This window comes from Sinocyclocheilus rhinocerous, unplaced genomic scaffold (genome assembly GCF_001515625.1).
Source record: "Sinocyclocheilus rhinocerous isolate Xijiao unplaced genomic scaffold, SAMN03320098_v1.1 scaffold113, whole genome shotgun sequence".
Classification (NCBI taxonomy): Eukaryota; Metazoa; Chordata; class Actinopteri; order Cypriniformes; family Cyprinidae; genus Sinocyclocheilus; species Sinocyclocheilus rhinocerous.
In genome coordinates this window covers 494405-516280 of record NW_015646846.1, presented here as the reverse complement: position 1 = coordinate 516280, position 21876 = coordinate 494405, and the positions used below count along the sequence as shown (strand labels likewise).

The 21876-nt window shown below is 33.4% G+C and overlaps 1 protein-coding gene across 1 annotated transcript in view; it reads right to left on the bottom strand.

Annotated features, from left to right (window-relative positions):
* Positions 1 to 21876, bottom strand: part of LOC107708122 (regulating synaptic membrane exocytosis protein 4-like) — a 37926-nt gene that overhangs the window by 8036 nt on the left and 8014 nt on the right. Inside the window, exons 2-5 of the mRNA XM_016512269.1 lie at positions 13899 to 14037; positions 5619 to 5731; positions 4352 to 4453; positions 3910 to 4049 (exon numbers count right to left, since the gene is read on the bottom strand). Of these exons, the coding sequence (XP_016367755.1) occupies positions 3910 to 4049; positions 4352 to 4453; positions 5619 to 5731; positions 13899 to 14037 (494 nt within the window). The remainder of the gene's footprint in view (positions 1 to 3909; positions 4050 to 4351; positions 4454 to 5618; positions 5732 to 13898; positions 14038 to 21876) is intronic.

The window sequence follows — 21876 nt, the reverse complement described above, 5'->3', positions numbered from 1 at the left end:
TTGTTAATCCCCGAGGCTGATCTTGCGTCAGGACGGCACACAGCACATCTCAGTGCGATGTAACAGTATTTTCGTTTGATCGTCCGCTGCTACATGTTTGCTCGACTGCCAGCGAAAACGCTCTATAATCCGGTATCAATCAATTCCATGCAAAATCTCATTAGACGGTGGCAAACTAAGATGCCTTTCATGCGTATGCTACTATCTAATGCTACAACCTTATCATTGCTACTAAAGATTCTGCATCCCGTAGTCACAAATAATATCATAATATAAAGAAGAAAATGAACTTTGGCTTATCCCAAACTAGCGGTTACTTATAAGAAAGACATTTAAGATTATAAAGTGCAAAACTAAATGATCTTTTAATAATTAGTAATAGACTCTTCAATATCGGCCATGGCGATTAATTTGACCAATATTTGATTTTTATTTATTTTTTTACAGAAGTGGTCATTCTGCCTACTGTTCGTTTTAAAAACCACAGCCTTATGAATAGAACAAATTTTCTATTTTTCTGATTTTTCTGAAAATGTGTTCATTTAAATTCATTCATTTCATGTACATGTCATCATAAAATTATGTATATAATGTATATATATCATGTCTGTTTATGCCACTCTGCTCTCTAGATATTGGTTTCAGCCATTAAAAACCTCACATCTGTCGACCACTACTGTAGTTATAACTCTAAGTATATCATTTACTCACATTTATTTCATAATCACTATGTTACTTCAGCATCTTGCATCCATTTTAATTTTCCCATATAATATTAGTGGGGGAAAAAAGTACTCTGGAATATGTCACCATTCGGGAAAAGATTGTGGAAAATTAGTCTTTTTAAATATGTGTCTGCTTAGACTACTGATTCATAACGCCTGTAGTCACTGAATATAGACACTAACCACAAATAAAGCCACTCGCTGGCAGCATTGGCACTGTTCAGTAATGAGAAAGACGAAACGGAAGAGACACAAACAGAAAAAGATCCGTGTGCAAACGAAATCATGAACTACAAACATCGACTCTTTTCAAACTACACACATTGAATCTTTTTAAGACATATATCTATTCTTGTATTGTTAATTACCTTTTATTAGTGATACATTCTTCTCTCTATTGTATGTCATATTGCACGAACCCATCTGTTTCATCCAATCCGTTGCAGCACCCACTGTGACGACTGCACAAACATTTACCTGCTTTCTGGAAATCAGCTCTAAATTGAGGATGTTTCCTCATACAGACCATCACAAGCTAATGTGTTGAAAGCTAAAATAAAGCCCAGACGTCTGGTCTGCATCCTTTGCCTTTTTCTCAGAGGCTGAAAAAGAGCATTTCCTCTCTGGTCAATTCTGGAATATTGCAGAAAGGTCATTTGTTCCGAAGAAATTCTAGAGCATTCCAGAGGTTTAGCTCCTCCAATAGGATGCGGGCCACGCCCATGAAGCATTTACGATCCATCCGGCCATAGTTTCCCCAAACGATGACCTGTTCATGAGAAATGGAAGCATTATTTTATCATAAGGAACAATGAAAAGTACTTTTGACTATAATATTCTACATTTTTTTAATGTCTATATAATCCTCGTAGTTCATTTCAGAATTCTCAAAAAAAATGTATACCATAATCCATGGTCATTTTTTGTTAATTCCATCATTCTGGGTGAATAAAGAAAGAAAATAAAGCTTATTTTAGAAGCGTTAATTGTCACGTGTCATTCAGTTTGGACTTTGTTGTTTTCCTCTTGCATGTTCCCCCTCATTGAGTTAATTGTGTCATTTTGTTCAGGTGTGTGTAGTTCATTATCCTTGTTTGGTTCAGTAATGTTCAGTTCTAGTTTGTCCGGTCTCGTCTGCGTTTATGCTACCCCGTCCCTGCGTCTCAATGTTCATACTATCCATCCTAAATAGTATGTGAGATTAGAATAAGTGTGTCCCAAAGCATAGTATGTTGAAAAGAGTATGCCAAAAGTGGTCTACTATTTCAGGTCGATTTTTTAAGTGTGGATCCATGCACACTCTAATGGCTAAAATTGCCCACAATCCATTGCGCTTTGGCGAAGGATTCGGTCAAGAACTACAAACACGAATAAAACGAGTTAGAAAAACTACAAACGTGGCGGATGCGTGCGATCGACGGTTACGTAGAGAGGTTTACAAAAAGGGGTTCGAGTTACTAATAATCAACATTTAACCTGATAAAAAAAATATTTATTTATTGTTATCCGTGTTATATTTCATCTGCATCCATTTGGTCGTTAACTTTGAAATGCATCATTATGCAGAAAATATGAGCAGAGTTCTCCGCATGAAAGACCCGCGACTAGCAGATCAATGTGCTGCTACTTTTCTCTCCAGTACGGTAGTAAGAAATGCAATGTGGAGGATAAACTGTGACAAGATGATTGACAGGCCAGTTTGACAAGGTGCGTGTAAACAGGTGTGACAGAGACGCAGTTGTGTGACGTGATAGTATGTCCCAAAGCTTGCCTACTCTTCTACTACACACTCAAAAGTGTGTACTTTTTCTTCACCAAAAGAGTACATACTTTAAGGGCGTAGTATAAGTAGGCACATTGAGACGCAGCATGTGTGTTGAATTAAAGACTTTATAAACCTTCTTCTTCGTCTTCGTGTGTTTAATACAGTGTAGCTGTGACATTAAGGGAGCTTTTTTTTAGGAGTTTTTTTTTTTTCATGAACATTTTTGAAAACGCTTTAAATCCAGCACAAATCCAGATGCTGATTAAATCAACAAATTCTTTCATGGTACATAATTCTTTTAAAATTAAAAGAGTACATCATATTTTTTCTGCATTAAAGTAATAGAAATTCAATGTTTTTGCATTGCAGTCATGAGAATTGGGGGGAAATGTGCTTTATTGTCATGAAAATAATGTTACAATGCAAAAGATCCTTAAATAGCTACATTTTCTTTAAGCAAATCAAATTCCTCTCTCTGTTTTTATTTAAAAAAAAATTTTTTTTTTTTTTTTGATGTAAGATGACGTGGACATGTTCTTGACAGCTTTTGTGTGATTCATCCATCTTGCAGCACAAACTGAATAACTTGAATTTCCAAATATGATAATGAACGTGTGCAAATTTTGAAGAATAATTTATCTTAGATCAATCTAAAAGTTCCCTTAGATTACATAATAATGACAGATGTTTGGATGGAGGACGCCGTAAACCAGTGAATAAACATGCAAATGATGTTTTTCCCACCACTCGATGTTCCTGAACATCCTGCAGTCTGTTCTAACCTTTAATGTTTGTTGTGACAGACTTTCATAAATGTTGTCCTTAGAAAAATGTCTAATTCAGAGAGATATGAAATGTTTCCCCCTATTCCGTCACCGCTGCTAAAAATAAAGTGTTCACTGCATTGCTGTTTCTTCGCCAGTTCTCCAAATGATGGAGGGAATGCATAAGAAATGATCATGCACTGACATCACGTCACCTACAGGGAAATTACACCAAATTGGAAAAGACTTGGGTAAACTTTGCTGTAAATTAGAGCCTATTTTCTTTGTCATTTAAATAGCCAACTAGACAGATGCATTTGAAGTGCTTGACACCTTACTGTTAAGTGCATCAGGAAATTCAAGTATGATGCAGTTTTATAAGGCAAGCAACACTATTTCTATTGCTCATACTTAGCCTTTGAGATTTAAACCACCCCTAATGTTAAATATTAAAGTACTTGGACATTTTTTGCTTGGTGGACAATAAAATGTAAGCCATTTCTAACAACCAAATTAGCAAGAGAAACCACCCAGAACTTCTTTGCAATCGCACAGCAATGTGTAAAAATCCCTCTGATGGACCATAGCCTCATTGCAGCGAGTTTTGCACAAGTAACCCTCATTTTCTTCAGAAAAGGTAAAAAATCAAGTTTACCTGTACAACCTTTCCCTGCGGGCTCTCTGAAAAAACAAGGACTTGATTGTAAAGGGGATCTAACGATTTCCGGACGGACTTCGTCTTCTTTTTGGCAATGCAGATGCCGTTTTCCAGAAGGTAGACTTTAATGTAGGCCGCTGAAAGGGAAGAGGAAACAAAAAATATAATAATTCAAACGGCGTCCTTGAAATACACTAGATATTGAAAATAACTTTAAAGAGCCACCGATTTAGACATCTCTTTTCAATTTCCTCTCTTTTTTCAAAACACACACGCACACTTTTGGATAATGAATATTCAGATAAGAATAGGAAAACAATCTAAGAGAAACTTGTGTATTTGAGAACCAGACTATAAACATCTGCAGTCAGTTTTGTGCTCTGGCTAAATGAATCTAATCGCTCTATCAGGCTCATCCCTCTGTCTGATGAAGAATCACCTGGAGGGCCCTTAGATCCAGGCTTCATGATGAGTCCTCGAGCCTGAATGATCTCCACCTCCAGCTGTCCGTTCCTCTCCATCAGACCGATCTCAACATCTCCTGCAAACATCAGTATGCACGTTAACGAGTGTCAAGTGACATTATTTCTTCCTTTTTCAACAGCATTGTGTTGATTTGAGCTATTTTAATATTTTTGTAACAAGGTTTCCTTTGTTAACATTAGATAACTACATTAGTTACCATGAACTAACAATGAAAAACTAATAACAATGTATTTACTAATGCATTATTGAAATCAAATGTTGTATCTGTTAATATTATTTAATGGACCTGAGATAACATGGACTATAAATGAATAGTTCTATTTTTATTAACTAACGTTAACAAAGAATAAATACTGTAACAAATGTATTGTTCATTGTTAGTTAATGTTAGTAAATGCATTAACTAATGTTAACTAATAAGACCTTATTGTGAAGTGTTAACAGTATTTTAATTACAATGCCTGTATTTACACTGCAACAAATGCCTCGTTTGTAATGGGTTTTAATGTTTATGTCTCGTCGCTCCGGCCGGACACGGCATCAACAGTATGTGAGGGGCGTAACATTTCCGTCTCTTTTCCGTTAATGTTATTTTATTGATTATAAACTGATAGTTTGAGTCCTGGATGCTCATTGGTCATTTTGGCTAAACAGCCACCATATAAACATGTTCTGTTATTGTTTATATCTCAGGGACTATGTCTTTCATATTACAGAAACATACTCCAACAACATTTGAGAATTAAATAAGTATTGGTAAGCTTTTCTTGAAATTACATTCTGCACAATTTGTTATTTCATTAACCTATATCTCAGATTTTGCTTCTTTAATTATATCAGTGATTCAGGCTTTTGAAAATTATTTTTCATTATCATTTTTTGGAAGCATCAAAATAGAAGTACATCTCTTCTCACGCATACTAATTTCTATTTTATTTAATATTTTGTCATACAAACAACCTTTTGACAAGCAGCTCTGACAATTACCAACCAGTTATTGTGCATATAAAAAGATGTTGATTTCTCTCCATCACTTTAGTTACATATACACATTTAAAAAGATAATGCATGATTTTAATGATCATTTGACACAATAAAATACAAAAATGTGTATTTTTATATGGCTAACTTTTATTTGCATAAAAAAAGAGTTCACTTGTACTACATTACGATGTGAGACAGCATTAACTGTTTGATGTATATACTGTAAGTGCACTCACCCATTGAAGTTGTGGCTAATGTCTGTCTGCCCACAAACTGAGCAGGTCCCATCCCATCCAGAAAGTCACTAAACTGGGCATCTGATGCTAAACACATTCCACTGTAGTTCAGACTAAAGGGAAGAAAACAGGGCGGTGTTACTGTGAAAGTTTGCATTGATTTTATTCATGAGTGCTCTATTTTGTCCGCCACATATTTTGCTGGATAGAATACATATAATGCTTCATTAAAATAATGATCAGAACATTTTGTGTGCACTGAGTTTATTTCCAATCAATTTGTTTATTTCATATTCAGCTCACCGTCTCTAGCTTTCAGGATTCGACAAACTCTATTATTTTGCAGATTGATGTTGCTATGTGTGTTGCTTGTGATGGCTTTGAAGATTCACATTAGATGAGCATGTATGACGGACATTACAAGTTTTCCTTTATTCTGCGATGGCTGAACTGATAACGGCTTAGCTCTGTGATGGGACGGGATCGATGAGTGGAAGGCACTTCTCTTTTATGTAATGAAGATAGACAGCCTTTAAGCCTGACAGTGAAGCTCTGCTTTGATAGTGCCGAGTGCTCTGCTGGAGCAAAGCCAGCGCACACGCATATAATCATACTGCTTTCCTGTTCCTATAGGCAGATTTGAGATGTATGCGGCCAAAAATTAATTACTTCAGTATATGTGTTTCTAGGAGATGTCATATTCACCCTCACAACCTCTTGAAACAGGAGGTCTGGCCTTCATCTAATAGCACAACAGTGACTGCCCACTTTTTCATCAGCCTTCCAAAATTATTCTTCAGATTTATTTTCTCCCCCTAAAACATCTTCGATGAAGAATTCTAAGCCTTAAGCTAAACCAACAAGCTCCAATTCTATTCGCAAAATTATAAACAATATTTAAAGCAAAAAGACAAAGGTAGCCTACATGACTAATGTATACTTGATGTATTTTATGATTAAATAAACTAATTACTTAAGAACCACTGATTTTAATGTATACCATTGATTTTAATATACTGTCAAAGTATTACATATTAGCCTATAAAATATATTTTGACAGTATATATAAAATAACTTTAATACATTAAAATAGGTCCTATATATAATTGATATAATTTTATTTAATAGTATAATGCATTTTTAAGTATTCCTAATTAATTATATTAATCTATGCCATTATATTATATTAGTCAAAACAACCCAATAGCTGGGTTTGTCTCTTTTTAACCCAGCGCTGGGTTATATTTAACCCAGCATTTTTTAGAGTGTATATTATATTATATTTTGAATTAAAATAGCCATTTACCTGCTTGTCTCACTTATGAAGTAATGCTCCATTAGAACGTTTTATTATTTTTTTATACATGATATCTTTTTTTAATCTTAAGGAAGATCCTCTTAAGGAAATTGATGTAATGTTAGCTATCTACACAGGTGAAGAATCGCATATTGCTTATCATAGCTTTTTCACATTTTTATTAGCAAACAGAAAGCAGCCACTTGTGCTCGGATGAGATTAATTAGGTCTGATTTTTTGTAACAAGATCCATTTTAGATACAGAAACAGATGGTGGTGGCAAAAAGTGTGTTTTCCTTCTGCAAGCAAAAAAAGAAAAAGAAAGGGATCAAAGATGGCAAAAGGGTGCTTGTTTGAGCAAACGTAACCACCCCAACATAAGGTGTTTTTACATCCTGTGTGAAGATGTAAAAGTTGCAGGCAGATCTTGTTTTTAAAAGACATGCTACTCATTTTTACTTCTTTTCCTCTAACTATAACTGAGCAGGTTGATTCCCCTGAAACATTTTAAATTTTATTTGAGCATGCCGGCCAGTCTAATACAGCAACATTGGCTGAACGAATGGCATGAGCTTGTTATTATTTGTTTTGACCGACCAATTGCAGATGGGGTGAGTATTAAGGAAACCTGTTCGAAAATCTTCATTATTTTTGCCTTTCTGCACAAAAATTACACATTTCTTCTTTAATAATATATTTTTTAAATGTATAGGCGCTCCTATATCACTGTCCTTCTCCTCCTTCAGTCCTCCTTTCTCCATTCCCATTCCTCTGTGTTTGTTCTCAATAATCCTCCATACTAATGTGGACGGATTCATAATTAATTTTCTTTCTGCGGTTTGACCTCGATTCCCTCCAGCGCCCCTCCACCCATGGTCCTGGTTCTGTCTCTTTCGCTTGCCGTCTCCGCACAGGTCTATTTTTAAAATGCTTTTGGGAGGGTCCAGACAATCCTGATGCCTAATGCTCAGACTGGGCATCCCAAGAGATGCCATTTTCATCGCCTCCTAGTTCTTTTGCTCATTTTTCACTCCATCCTGTCTCTTTGGCCCAAGTCAATATCTAGTTCATCATTTAGTCTCTCGTCTGGTGTCTCTATCTGCTTGTCTCTCTGTTCTTGAAGGAATCGTCATCATTTACACCCCTTGGTTTTGTTTCCTTTTGGAATACAAACGGAGAATTGTCACACAGTCGATATAACCACATCACGACAGAAGAATCAGAAAAGTGGTCCATACAACTTATTTGTGTCTTTTCAAAAATTTCCAATTAAAATCTGAACAAATAATTTTACTTTATGCACAAAACTGCATAAGATATTAAGATATTAAGTACCTTTAAAACAAGTTTTTTTCACATGATTTGAATAACAATGTTGAAATGAAGCCTTAATATTCTATGCAGTGTTGCATCTTTAGTAAATTTAGCTTGTTTTGAATATTTCTAGATATACAGAACACTACAATAAGATTTTATTTTATCTAAGAAATTAATACTTTTATTTAGCAAGGGTGCATTAAAATGATAAAAAATGACAGTAAAGTCATTTATAAAGTTTTTAAAACTATTTCTAGATATACAGAACACTACAATAAGATTTTATTTTATCTAAGAAATTAATATTTTATTTAGCAAGGGTGCATTAAAATGATAAAAAATGACAGTAAAGTCATTTATAAAGTTTTTAAAACTTTATAAAGTTATAAAAAGGTAATGTTTTTAAAACATTTTTCATAGTAATCCTGAAAAAATATGTATATTAAATATTAAAATAGAAAAAAGTTATTTTAAATTGTAATTAATAATAATATTACTGTTTTTATTGTATCTTCAATTCAAACATCTTACCGACACTAAACATTTCAATGGTAGGGTATTTACTGGAAAATGAGACTAAAGGGTATTTACTGGAAAATGAGACTAGGCTAATATATATATATAAAGTGGGACTACTTTTAAGGGTTTGTGTGTGTGTGTGTGTGTGTGTGTGTTTCATTATTAGGACCAATATTTCTTTCTTCAAAACATCTCCATTTGTGTTCCACACAAGAAAGCTTGGGTTGGGTTTGGGTTTGAGGGTGAGTACATGATGACAGAACATTAATTTTTGGACAAACTATTCCTTTCACCCTCTTCCTCTCTTGCATGTGACATTTCATCATTCTATCTGGCAAAACGGAGAGTCATTATTAGTCACTGGCCCTGCGTGCACTGGCGTCAGCAGCAGTCATCAGTAAACACACATGCATTACTACAACCGCTTCGGAGAGTGACAAATACACCTATCTCTGCTTCACATATTACACGCCACATTCTTGATGTCACTAGAATAAACATTTGTCTGGGTTATGTGTTAATCAGTGCTCAGCGCACTGCTCTCAATTGCTTTATATATCACTGTCTCTGTGCTGCTCTTCTGGCGCTCTGGTATTCTTTGCATGCAAACTTTTTAAGACAGATGCTCCGTTCCTGCATGCAAGTACAGGAGTTATTGTTTTCTGGAGAAAAGGTGAAAGGTATTTAGGAAGTGTTTATACATCTGAAATAGAGCGCAGACTTATTTTTAAATGTGGTGGGGACAGATTATTTTAGTGTCAGTGAGATCAGTTCAGAGGTCAGTTATAGTATAGTATAGTTTTATCAATATTTTGAATTACTTTTTATATATGTTCTATTTTCTTTCTTTTTTTAAAGTAAAGTTTTAATAATTTTGTTGTGTGTTTTTGTCTTTTTTATTAGTTTTTGTTGTTTTTAAATATGTCTATATAGTTTTTATAAATTTTTATTTTATGTTACTGTATCAAGTTCAGCAGTGAAAATGAGAGATGTTGTCTCGGCAGCTAGCTGAAATAAATTAGTTTAAGGGTTTGTATATTTTATTTGATTTATATATTTAATTTGAAGCAATGAAAAACTTTTTATGGTTTTAATTTTAGTTAACTATAATAACCCTAAATGAAGACAATCTGCTGTTTAATTACATTTATGTCTCTCAATTTAGCTAGATTTTTAACCTACTATTTGAGAATTTATTGAATATAGATCTCAACATCACAGGCCCCAAAAAGTATTTGAACACTTAAAAATGTATGAATTTCATTGCATATGAAATGGCATTGATTTTAAAGAAGGATATAACATGCACATTTCACAAAAAAATAAGTTTGTTCGTAATTAAGTATTTGGACACTTCTTGGATGTCAAATGTCAAACCCATGGTTATTTTTTTGCTGTGTGAACTTGAGGGAATTCACTTTTGCACTCATATTTAATTCACTGCATTTCAGTTTAGCTTACAAAAAATGTATCAAATATGATTTTTATTTAGGACATCTAATATGATTATATTTTTGGTCCATGCACCATGAGCAGTTTTGCTTTTGGAGTTATAATTAGGGCATTAGATCGGTGCTTGCCGCTTTCTAGGGCATCTTGACAGGTCCATTACATAAATGTCACTAAAGTGACCTCTTTTGCACTTCTTGCTCCCCAAATAAGACATTTTTACTGACAAAAGTTGGAGTTGTTCAGGTCAGACATGCAAGAGATTCAGATCTTTGTAAGTGTAACTGAGAACGTGCATCAGTCTTTAATGTAGATTCATACTATTTGTGTTTTAATAAAGCAAAAGCACCTATAAAACAACTAAAAAACATTCTATAGCTGTTTAACAGCTGCAGCAAGATGATGCTCACAATTTCTTTTGGAGTCAACAGACTATAAGTTCAATTTAAATGTAAGGTTTTGCAGTGGAAACTAAAGAAATTAGTACTTTTTAAAATATTTTAATAATTTTTGGTGTAATGTTCAGTGAAGTTATAATTTTTATTCTTTATACATATACTCTTCATAATGTTTTACAACTTTTTATACAATGCTTAGTTTAATGTTTTAATAATGCTCCTTGTATAATGCTTTGCAAAGCTTTTTCAGATTTTTTTTTAAAGTTGTAATGTTTTATACATTTTTATATACTGTTTCATAACATTTAAAGTATTTAAAGGCAAAAAGCCCAACTTCATCTTGCATAAAAGGCAAGTTACACACAATGGAAACAGATAAAAATAAACACTAGATACTGAATAAATATTACAGAAACTTCTGTAGAAGTTTCCATCACGGTTGCAAAGCCCAGACTGACAGTGAGTGTTTATGTCAAATATGTTTTACTCTGTTACGTATTCATGATGCATAAGATGCTATGTAATATGGTAAAATATCCTCAGTGGTGGCAGCCAAAACTGTAATCCCCATGCTCCATAAACTGCGCAGTAATCCCGCTGAACTGGGCTGGATTTTACTCCCATGATGGAGCTGCACAGGAAGTGCATCCAACTACATTACATAAGGTTTGTGGGGAGTTTTTTGTCTGTTTGTGAATTTCTAATGGAGCTCTGGGTATTGGACAAAGAGTTTGAGGGGAAATTTATGCAGAATAGACCGTCAGTTGAGCACAACCTATCGTTATAGTTATGTAACTGAACATATTGTTTTGAAGTGAACTGTCTGCAAGCGCATTTCAGAAGTTTTTGTCATTAATGAGTGGTTCTTATTTTAATGGTTTTGCCTGAAAAATCTTCATGAATCTATTTAAAGTTTATATCATCTTTCTATTTTAGCTTTTGGCAACTGCAAAGTGTCCCAACATGTTTTGTCTTCATTTTGAACCAAATATCTATTGTTCATTTTATCATGTTTTGTATGAAAAGTGTCCTTGTGCAATCTTTCTTTAAAATAAATGCCACTTGCTTTGATATTTTATTATCTATTGGTAAACACTTTACAGTAAGGTTCCATTAGTTAACGTATTAACTAACATGAACGAACAATGAACAATACATTTATTACAGTATTTATTCATCTTTGTTAATGCTAGTTAATGAAAAGACAGTTGTTCACCGTTTGTTCATTATAGTTAATTCACAGTGCATTAACTAATGTTAACAAGTACAACTTTTGATTTTAATAACGCATTAGTAAATGTTGAAATTAACATTAACTAAGATTAAAAAATGCTGTAGAAGTATTGTTCATTCTTAGTTCATGTTAACTAATGACAACTAATGAACCTTATTGTAAAGTGTTACCAGTAATGGTTGATAATTAATTTAAAATATTAGTTTGTTCAATGAAAAAAAAGAGCATTATTAAAATTTTATTTAAATTAAATATTACTTCAACTTAAAACTAATTGAAAATGAGAATTGTTGACTTGGCAACTAGCTGAAATAAAATAAGTGTAATTGTTTTTTTCATATGTTATATGCTATTTTCAAGTAACAGGAATTTTTTTTTATTTATGGTTTTAGTTTTAGATAACGATAATAGCCCTGGTTCAAACTAGCCCAAACCAGCAAATATCTTCTCCATTTATATATCCAAACTTGTGCAAAACTTTCTGGCACATTGGAATTGAAGTTAAACAGCTTTTGTCCTCCACAGAGCTAAAATAAGACTTGCGGCTTTGATGTGACACTCCAGACAAAGTCCAGATCTGAAATGAGTTTATAGCACATCTACACAGAAGGTCTGAACTCTGGATTTCATTCAGAAATGGAGCCGGCAGAGAAAAGGTTTATTACTGAGAAGAGGGGTTTATATTGTTGGTTATGTAACTTATAGGGATACCTCAAACACTTTGTATTTATTGCTCGATATAAGATATAAGCTCCTGAGAGTTTCTGGATGAACATCCCTGTTTCTAGAGAAATGTCAGGCAATAACACATGCAATGTCCAAAACCAATAAAACAGGAATGTGAGATCTGTGATTCCTATATAACAGTGTTATTCACAACAAAGGGTATTTAAGTAGATTCCAGATTTTAATTATGTTTTGTTATACTGATAATAACGAAACAGATTTTTTAAATAAAAATACTAAGGCTGTCAAAAGATAGAAAAAAATATTTCTTGTTTTTTTTGTAGATTTGTTGGAAAGGAAGAAAAAGAAAAGGGAAGATTTGTCTGGATGAAACTTGTAGCTGAATATATCCAAAGGCTGTGTGATTTCTGAAGCTCTTTTCTCATCTCACCTGCACTTTTCCACAATGTCATGCAACACTCTTTCCTATATTTATCCCATCAAATGCATCACCTGATCAAACTGATAACAAACTAAATGTGGTTGCAAAATAACAGATTCTATATTTGGAAGCAGTCTGTTTTTCACTTTCAGTATTGATTGTTGCAGTTTTAAAGTGAGTCATCATTGTGATGATGGCTATTTTTTATAATATTAGTGAATGGGTGCCGTCAGAATGAGAGTCCAAACAGCTGATAAAAACATCACAATAATCCACAAGTAATCCACACCACTCCAGACCATAAATTAACATTTTATGATGTGAAAAGCTTTGTGTTTGTAAGAAACAAATCCATTAAGATGTTTTTAACTTCAAACCATCACTTCCAGCTAAAATACGAGTCCATAATATCCATAATATTGCTTTCTCTAGTGAAAAAGTCGTCTCATCTGAATCAGGAGAGAAATATACACAGATCAAGCACAGTTTACAAACCATAACAGTTCTAAACTATTATGTGGACTTTGATGTGAGAGGACAACTGGGGATGGACTTTTCACTGGAGGAAGCGTTATTATGGATTATGGATTTAGAAGTCAGAAGCGACAGTTTAATGTTAAAGACGTCTTAATGATAGATTAGTTTCTTACAAACATGCAGCTTTTTGCTTCACAAGAAGTCAATTGATGGACTGCGTTCGTTTGGATTACTTGTGGATTATTGTGATGTTTTTTTATCAGCTGTTTGGACTCCCATTCTGACGGCACCCATTCACTGCAGAGCGTCCATTTGTGAGCAAGTGATGTAATGATACATTTCTCCAAATCTGAAGAAACAAACACATCTACATTTCGGATGGCCTGAGGGTGAGTAATTTTCAGCAAATTTTCATTTTTGTGTGAACTATTTCTTTAAAAGAAATGTAGTATTTTGAGAAGTCCTGATTTATAATACTCACTTTCCCTCCGAGCCATAGCTGTTCATGCTGTCCTCGATGGACTCGTGGCTCGCCTGCCGGACCGTACGGCTGGGCATCTCTACGGCCAGCCCTGTCTCTGTACTCCTCTGAATGCCCTTTAACCTGCGGCCCTCTGGGTCTGAAACAAAGAAAGAAAGGTAAGTTCGCCAAACCAACTCATTTAGATGATTTACTATGAATTTTTAGCTTGTTGCTATGTGGTTCTTATTGGAGCCAAGTCTCTGATTTTAGTCACTCCTTCAGTGTAATTTTGTGGGAATGTTTATTGTCCAGCACATAAAAATTGTGTTTCATGATCACACATCTCTTCATAAGTCGCATGAATTAAGATATCATTCATGTCTGTAGCACAAACTTTGTGGGACAAGTTATTGTGAAATATTCATGTTATTCTTGTATATCTGTCTGAGCGGCAAAGCAAGTTATATCAAATCCTCTCCATATCAGACTGAATAAAAATGTTGTGATAACGTTGCCGCCAGGTAGAGCACTGGTTGTATTAAAAATAAATCCTTTGAAAAATATAATCTTCTTGTATAATTCAAGTATGTAGTGGTGCCTTATTGAACTCTGAAGGCTTAGAGATCAGATTCACAAAGCCTGGACTTTTCCTAGTAAAGGTGAAGGGGATCAGCCGCAGACTGATCGCTTTACAAGCCCATGACCTCATGAATATATTCCTATTCAGAGAATGACTTTCAGAGTCATTTCAAAGCTGGATGTCATCTCATAATGGTTTTGTTACTTATTTTTGCATGCCATTTATATAAATCAACATAAAACAATGTTCACAACCAATTTTACTTTCTTTCTAAGAGGAAAATATACTGTATATATTTACTACCATTCAAATGTTTGGGGTCGCTAAGATTTTTTAAATCTTAGATAGGATAAGATTATTTTTTATAGAAGTCTCTATGCTCACCAAGGCTGCAGTTATTTGATTAAAAAAATTAATGAATAATGAATTATTGTTACAATTTAAAATTACTGTTTTCAATATGAATATATTTTCAAATTTAATTTATTCCTGTGATGCAAATCTGAATTTTCAGCATCATTACTCCAGTCTTCAGTGTCACATGATCTTTCAGAAATCATTCTAATATGCTGATTTGCTGCTCAAGAAACATTTCTTTTTTTTTTTAAATCAAAATTATTATTAATATTTTAAAGTAATTGATTTCATGTTGATTTTAAATCTTCATTGTAGAAAAACATTTTAATTTTTTTTATTGATCATCAAATTATTTCTATTTTCCAATGACTAATTAATACATATCTTGATTTCAAATTCTTTTTTTTTATAATGCAACAGACAGTAAGACTGATACATATAATTTCTTTTAGTCATTTCTGAAAGCTGAATGTTATCTACTGAAATGCGTTCGATCCACATGAAAAGCACACGCTCTCTGCAGTGATGGGAAAGCAGCCATTTTCACAGCTTTCTCTTGGCCGTGAAGCACATGACCTAGTTAGGCCATTCCTAAAAATACAGTCCTCTTTTGTCTGTTCCTGTGTTTCTGGTGAGCTTGGCACATGCTAACTAGCATGTCAGTGTAACCTTCCAAAACAGAACATCATGTATCAGGAAATGCACTAGAAATGCCAGGGTTGCTATGGGAGACGAGCAGTGTGCTTCACTGCATCTCTCTCTCTCTCTTTGGCCTTTTTATGTTTGGTGAACATGCCTGAAAAAGTGATTTCACCTTTTCACAAAAAATCTGTCAAGTCCTAGCAAAACTTGATTTTTACATGTGCATTTGGGTGTCTCCAGGGTGTTGTCATGTGGTTGCTAAGATGTTCTGATTGGTTGTCGACATGCTGCTATGTGGCTGCTTGGGAGTTGTCTGGTGGTTTCCAGGGTATTATGAGCAATGGTGTAACTAAGTATTTTTACTTTGTTACTGTGTGTGCTTAAGTATTTATTAAGTATCTGTACTTTATCGGGGTATTTTTATTTTGAGAAGCTTTTACTTCACTGTGTTGGGTATTTTTTCAAAACAAGTATGAGCAATAATGAATTCACTCTATAAATACTCAATTTTGACAGTAATTATATTTCTGTCATGACAACTCTCGGAGGGATTGGCATGGTAATGTACATGACAGTGTTAATGTATTTGGTCTTGGCGGAATAGATCTGCTACGCTGCTGCTGCTGCTGCGGCAGAGCAAGTACCGAGACTTGCTACTGCTAATACATCCACAACATGCTGCTGTGAGCATGTAAGAAATATTGCTGCTGCAAATATAACATACATGAAATAACCCCCATATAGCATAAATGAATCACCTCGTAGCAGATCTATACAGGTGGAGCTAGGGAAGATGGAGGGTTTCTGAAGCAAGCTGCAACTGCTACGGCAAACACTATTCATATATTTGAATGCTGAGCAGCGAGCTCATTGGCTACCGATACAGGAGAGAACCAATCAGCTGTGCCATGTGATAATGATATCATTAGGTCAGATTGAGTTAGACCTATCGGACTGCGCCATCTAGAGTTTCATGCCAGAACTCTGTATTTTGTGTAAGTGTGATATTTTTGTTCCCTAGACGTCTCACCAGCGTTTTCTGTGCTGTAAAATTTTGTGCAACCACAAGTAGGTCTCACCGACCAGATCCCTTGACAACAGATAAAGTATCTAATTTTATCAGAATGGTCAACACTCATTAATCAAAGTGACATTCATGAATTTACCATGAACAAGAAAGAAATAAGAGGCTTTTCTAACAAGCGCTTTTAGTTGTTATCTCATCTGGCTTGTGGTTTATGCCCCACGCTTGTCACTTGTCAGGGCATTCAGTTTTATTTCCTTTAAATTTGATTACAAGAACAAAGAGGCTTACAGGAAAACCTATTATAAAGACTACATCTTCAGTAAAGACATATTGTTAAAGATTGATATGCGAATTTAAATGCAAATAGGTGCGTCAGTCACTTAATTAAATGGTTCATCCATAAATAATTGTTTTTGTCATTTACTATCCATCATGTTGTTCTAAACCTATATCATTTCATTTGAAATTATTTTCCAACAAGAGCTTTCTAGCTCCAAAAAGGGCAAATATGTGCTATTTTTGGGTAACTTTTTTTTTTTTTTGGTCCTTTTTGGAGCTTAGAGTTGTAAAAGAACACAGAGAACATTATCTTTTGTGTTGCACAGCAGAAATGAACGACATAATTACAATTTTAGTTTGAACTGTCTCTTTAAAAGCCCAATGTTTTGATGTGTCGCTAATGGACTGTGCATGCGCAGGTTAATAGGAATAGGATGCTCTTAACTTGGGTCTGATTGAAACGTAGCTTGCTGAAGATCATTAGGCCACACATTGATTGTCATCTAAATGAGCATGTCAGTTTTCTGGTTAGTTCATGCTATCGATCATGCCATTACCTCTCATTACCCCAGCCTGCCTTATTTATCTATTAACTCTTTGATAAATCAGTAGCACTAGAGGCCTATTGATCTACAGTGATGTTGATAGATTCCTGGTTGGAGGCTATAACCTCTGCGCTCCCTAATCAGATGCGAAACCCAACACCAATACTGCTTTTGAAGCAAAGAGGGAAATCCAGACCTTTCTTTCTTGCCAAATTTCCAACCAATGCACTGTTCTTATAACTACTTTTACTTTAACTCCTTATTAATGGAAGTGGTTGATTCTCATAAAAACATGTAAATGTCTTACTGTATTTCATTCTCATTACTATAATGAAAAACATGAAATATTTTTTTGAATTTGTACATCATTATAATATTTCCTTCATTGTATAACAATACTTTTTGTAAGTTATTGTATTTTATTTTATTTTTATAACCTGGATATAGTTTTGTCCTGTAAGGTTTTTTGGTTTGATTCTCAATTCTCTGTCAGCTCCTTTATAATATTTTCTCAGTAATGAGAACCATCATTGAAAATAATGGGAATTTTAAAAATTATTTAAAAATTAAAAATGTAATTTAAAAAAATTATTTAAAAACCTTTACAACTAGAACTTACAGATGCATTTTAAAAAAATATTATGGAAAATGGGGCATTATTTTGCAATCACAATGCAAAAAGTCAAATTAAAATGGATAAATATGCTTCAAAATATATATATTTTGTTGTTGTTTTTAATAACCTGGATATGTTTTTATCCTGTAAAGTCCACATTTTGAGGTTTGATGCTCAATTGAATTCAAATTCGAATGAATTTAATCACAATTCAAAAATCATAATCAAACTAAAATTAATAAATAGGCTCACATATGAATGTGTTAAAATCCTTTTAAAAGCCCCAAATACAGAAGTATTTACCATGTGCGGGTTGTTAGATGTGAGCCCATCTGTTTAATCACAGTGGAGGATCTGATCATACACGGATGCGTCCTTCTCAGCCAAAAGTCATGCCAAATATTTATTCATATACTGCCCTAATTCAGCTTCCATGTTTTGCCTACAGGCTAAATGAGCAGTGAGTTCAGGAATCAGGAGACGGTGAACGTAAGAGCTTTGATCTGAGCTATAAGTGGATGCAAGGGGGAAAATGACCTCAGAAGGTCATTTATCAGAAGCTAATATATGAGAGTTATATTAATATACCTGAGATATTTCTGGGATTTTATGAGTTTGATTGTTCATACTGGAGCTTCAGTAGCTGCAGACCAGAGACAAGAGTCTGTTCACAACAGACTTTAGATTAAAACATTTGTCTTGTGTCTTATAATTTGAGTATTTTATCATTGTTGTTCATTTAAATAGATCTGTATTAATATCATTTATATATTTTCCTTATTTGATTAGCAGTCAACTGACAATTTTAAATTCAAATTGAATCCTCTGCAGTGAATGGGTGCCGTCAGAATGAGAGTCCAAACAGCTGATAAATACATAACAATAATCCACATGTAATCCACACCACTCCAGTCCATCAGTTATCATCTTTCCCTCAGAGTAATATTAGTATTAAACTGTACTATGCAACTACCTTAAATCAGACATATCCATTTCCATGAACCATTTTTTTTGTAATAATGTTCACTAAAAATCATTTACGAGATCAGAAATGTGTATTAAGAAAGTAAACGAGGTAAATTTTGATTTCATGTTCACTCGAAGGTTTTGTAATGTCTATGAAAGACGTCTCTTATGCTCACCAAGGCAGTTTTTTTTATCAAAAATACAGTAAAACAGTAATATTGTGAAATATTATTACAATTTAAATGTACTGTTTTCATTTGAAATTTCCTGTGATGTAAAGCTGTATTTTTAGCATCATTACTCCAGTCTTCAGTGTCACATGATCCTTCAGAAATCATTCTGATATGCTGCTTAATATTTTTGTGGAAACAGTGATACTATTTTTCAGTATTCTTTGATGAATAAAAAAGTTCAAAACAACAGCATTTATTTGAAATAGAAATCTCTCGAAACACTTTTGATCAACCTAATGTGTCCTTGCTAAATAAAGGTAATTAATTTCTTTAAAAAAAACGTTTGTGTAGAATATAACATTTTAATGACCTTTTATTAGTATCTGTTGCATCTGTTTGCAGTTTTTTTCTGGCATGTTTTGTTGTTGTACTGCTTTAGTTTAGATTATTTGGCAGAAGTATATATAAAGCGATCATGACAATAAAGTACATTGAAAATATGAGAGTAGCCAAGAAGTAAACGAGATCAGAAAGCAACACACAAGCCATACTCAAACTCATATTTCCTGCATGATCACCACTATACCACTAAGTCACAGCTTTGAATACATTTCCTTTCAGAACAATGTGTCCATTCAAAATGTGGGCCACCGGATGCTGTTTGAGATACTTCAGTCATAACTTGTAGGCGGCAATAATTGAGCGCGTGAGTGTCGACATTGTGTGAAGCTTCAACAGTCTCGTTCTGCAGATCTGCTCAGAGTGGCTTATATAAAACAGATGAACCGCGCTGTGATTTACTCCACAAGTCAACTGCTACTTAAACTGATGTGCTCGCTGAACGCTTCTGCCAAGCGGCATATTAAAAACAAATTCATGTTTGGTTAGGATTTTCAATTATGATCTTCATTTGTTACAATGGGTGATTAGCATTAGTGCACACCTGTTATTTCATTATTCCATCATTATACAGATATAATTGTCATTGTAATATTATACTGACTCTTCAATTTAACTACACTTCTAAATGAATGAATGAATTACGAAAGCTTAGTTATTGGATGTACTCCCTGCTAGTACGAAATCATGACGTGATCATTTTGTGTATTTCCAGTGATCGAAGATGGTGAATCTCACAAAAACCTGCCAAGAACTGGATCATATTTCACCCCTAACTTAAATAAAAAAGTATATATGTTATGTTTTATATTATATTTATATATTAAATTATTTATGTTTAAAATCTTTTTTTTTAAATTGTAGTTATATTTTGCGTCAAAGGAAATTAAGCGTCAAAATACTGTACACAGTAATAAGATTTTAATTATATTTAGAATTCAGAATGTCAAATGTCAAGAAAATAATGTTACAGAGCAAAAACAATGCACTGTAATAAAATACTTTTTCAATGTTGTAAATAAAAAAGATTATTGGAGTATGTTTTACAAGAAATACTATTTCCCTCTTTCTACTTCAAAACTGAAAATTTGATTTCAAACTTAAAAGAAACAAATTAAGTTATGTTTTATATTATATTTGTATTACATTATATTGTATTGAAAAATTATGTTTAGTTATATTTTGCATAAAGTAAATTAAGCCTAAAAATACAGTATTGCAGATTTTAATTATATTTATTATTCAGAATAGTTAAAATGTCAAGAAAATAATGTCACAATGCAAAAAGAAATTCTTAATTTTCTGTTTTTGGAGTATGTTTTACAAGAAAATAATATTTCAGTCTTTCTACTTCAAAATTGAAAACTTAATGTCAAACTTTAAAGAAATAAAATATATAAGTTATGTTTTATATTTGTATTGCACTATATAATATGAAACATTATATTTAAAATATTTGTTTATGTTTTGCATGAAGAAAATTAAGCCTAAAAATACTGTATTACAGTAATGAGAACATAAAAGTTCAGAACATTCATTTCACTTCTAGACTGTACACTGTAAAAAAACATTTTACTGTAAAATTACATGAAATGTCTGGTTAGATATTTTACAGTTTTTCCCTGTATATAGTACGGGAACTCACTGTTAACCTATTAACAGTTTTTTTCCGTAGCTTTTTTGCAAAATTTTACAGTTAAAATTACACTTATTTTTTACAGTGTAGTAAAGGACATGACAGCAGGTAAATCTGAGCATTTGTGCACAACCATCTGTTCTTGCTCCCGCGCGTCACTGTATCGCTGTGCTTTCCGACTGCATATGCCAACACAAAGGGTGCAGACCAAATGCACCTGCACACTACACTACCAGAGGTCATGCTGGGACAGAAAAGAGAGATCAATCAGTGCTGCATTTGCCAGGCTTGTGTGTGCATAAATCTGAGGCACAAGACACATTTTTACAAAATACTTATACATTGCGATAAAATCACTATTCTTTGTCAGTATCATTTTGTCTGTCCTCTTTACGTCCTTAAAATCAAATAAATTTACCTGAAACTGCATCATTTATTATGTTTTCAGAGAATGAAGAGTATGTGTATTTGGTCTTGTTCCATTTGCAGATTTATTCGCTCGATTTAAAGCTGAAGTGTGTGGTGGTGATGCAGAAATTGCTAGTAAATTTGACAAACAATTACAGAGGAATGGCAAGTAACAATTAAATTAAAGTAATTAAACAAAATTTTGAAGTATGAAATAGTATTTTCTTGTAAAACTTTGTTTAAATTAAAGAACTATGAAGAATATTTTTTTACAGAGTATGTATCACCTTGTTTCAGATGTTTGTAATGTCAAACTATTAATTTAACTAAAGATGCTATTTTATATATATATATATATATATATATAT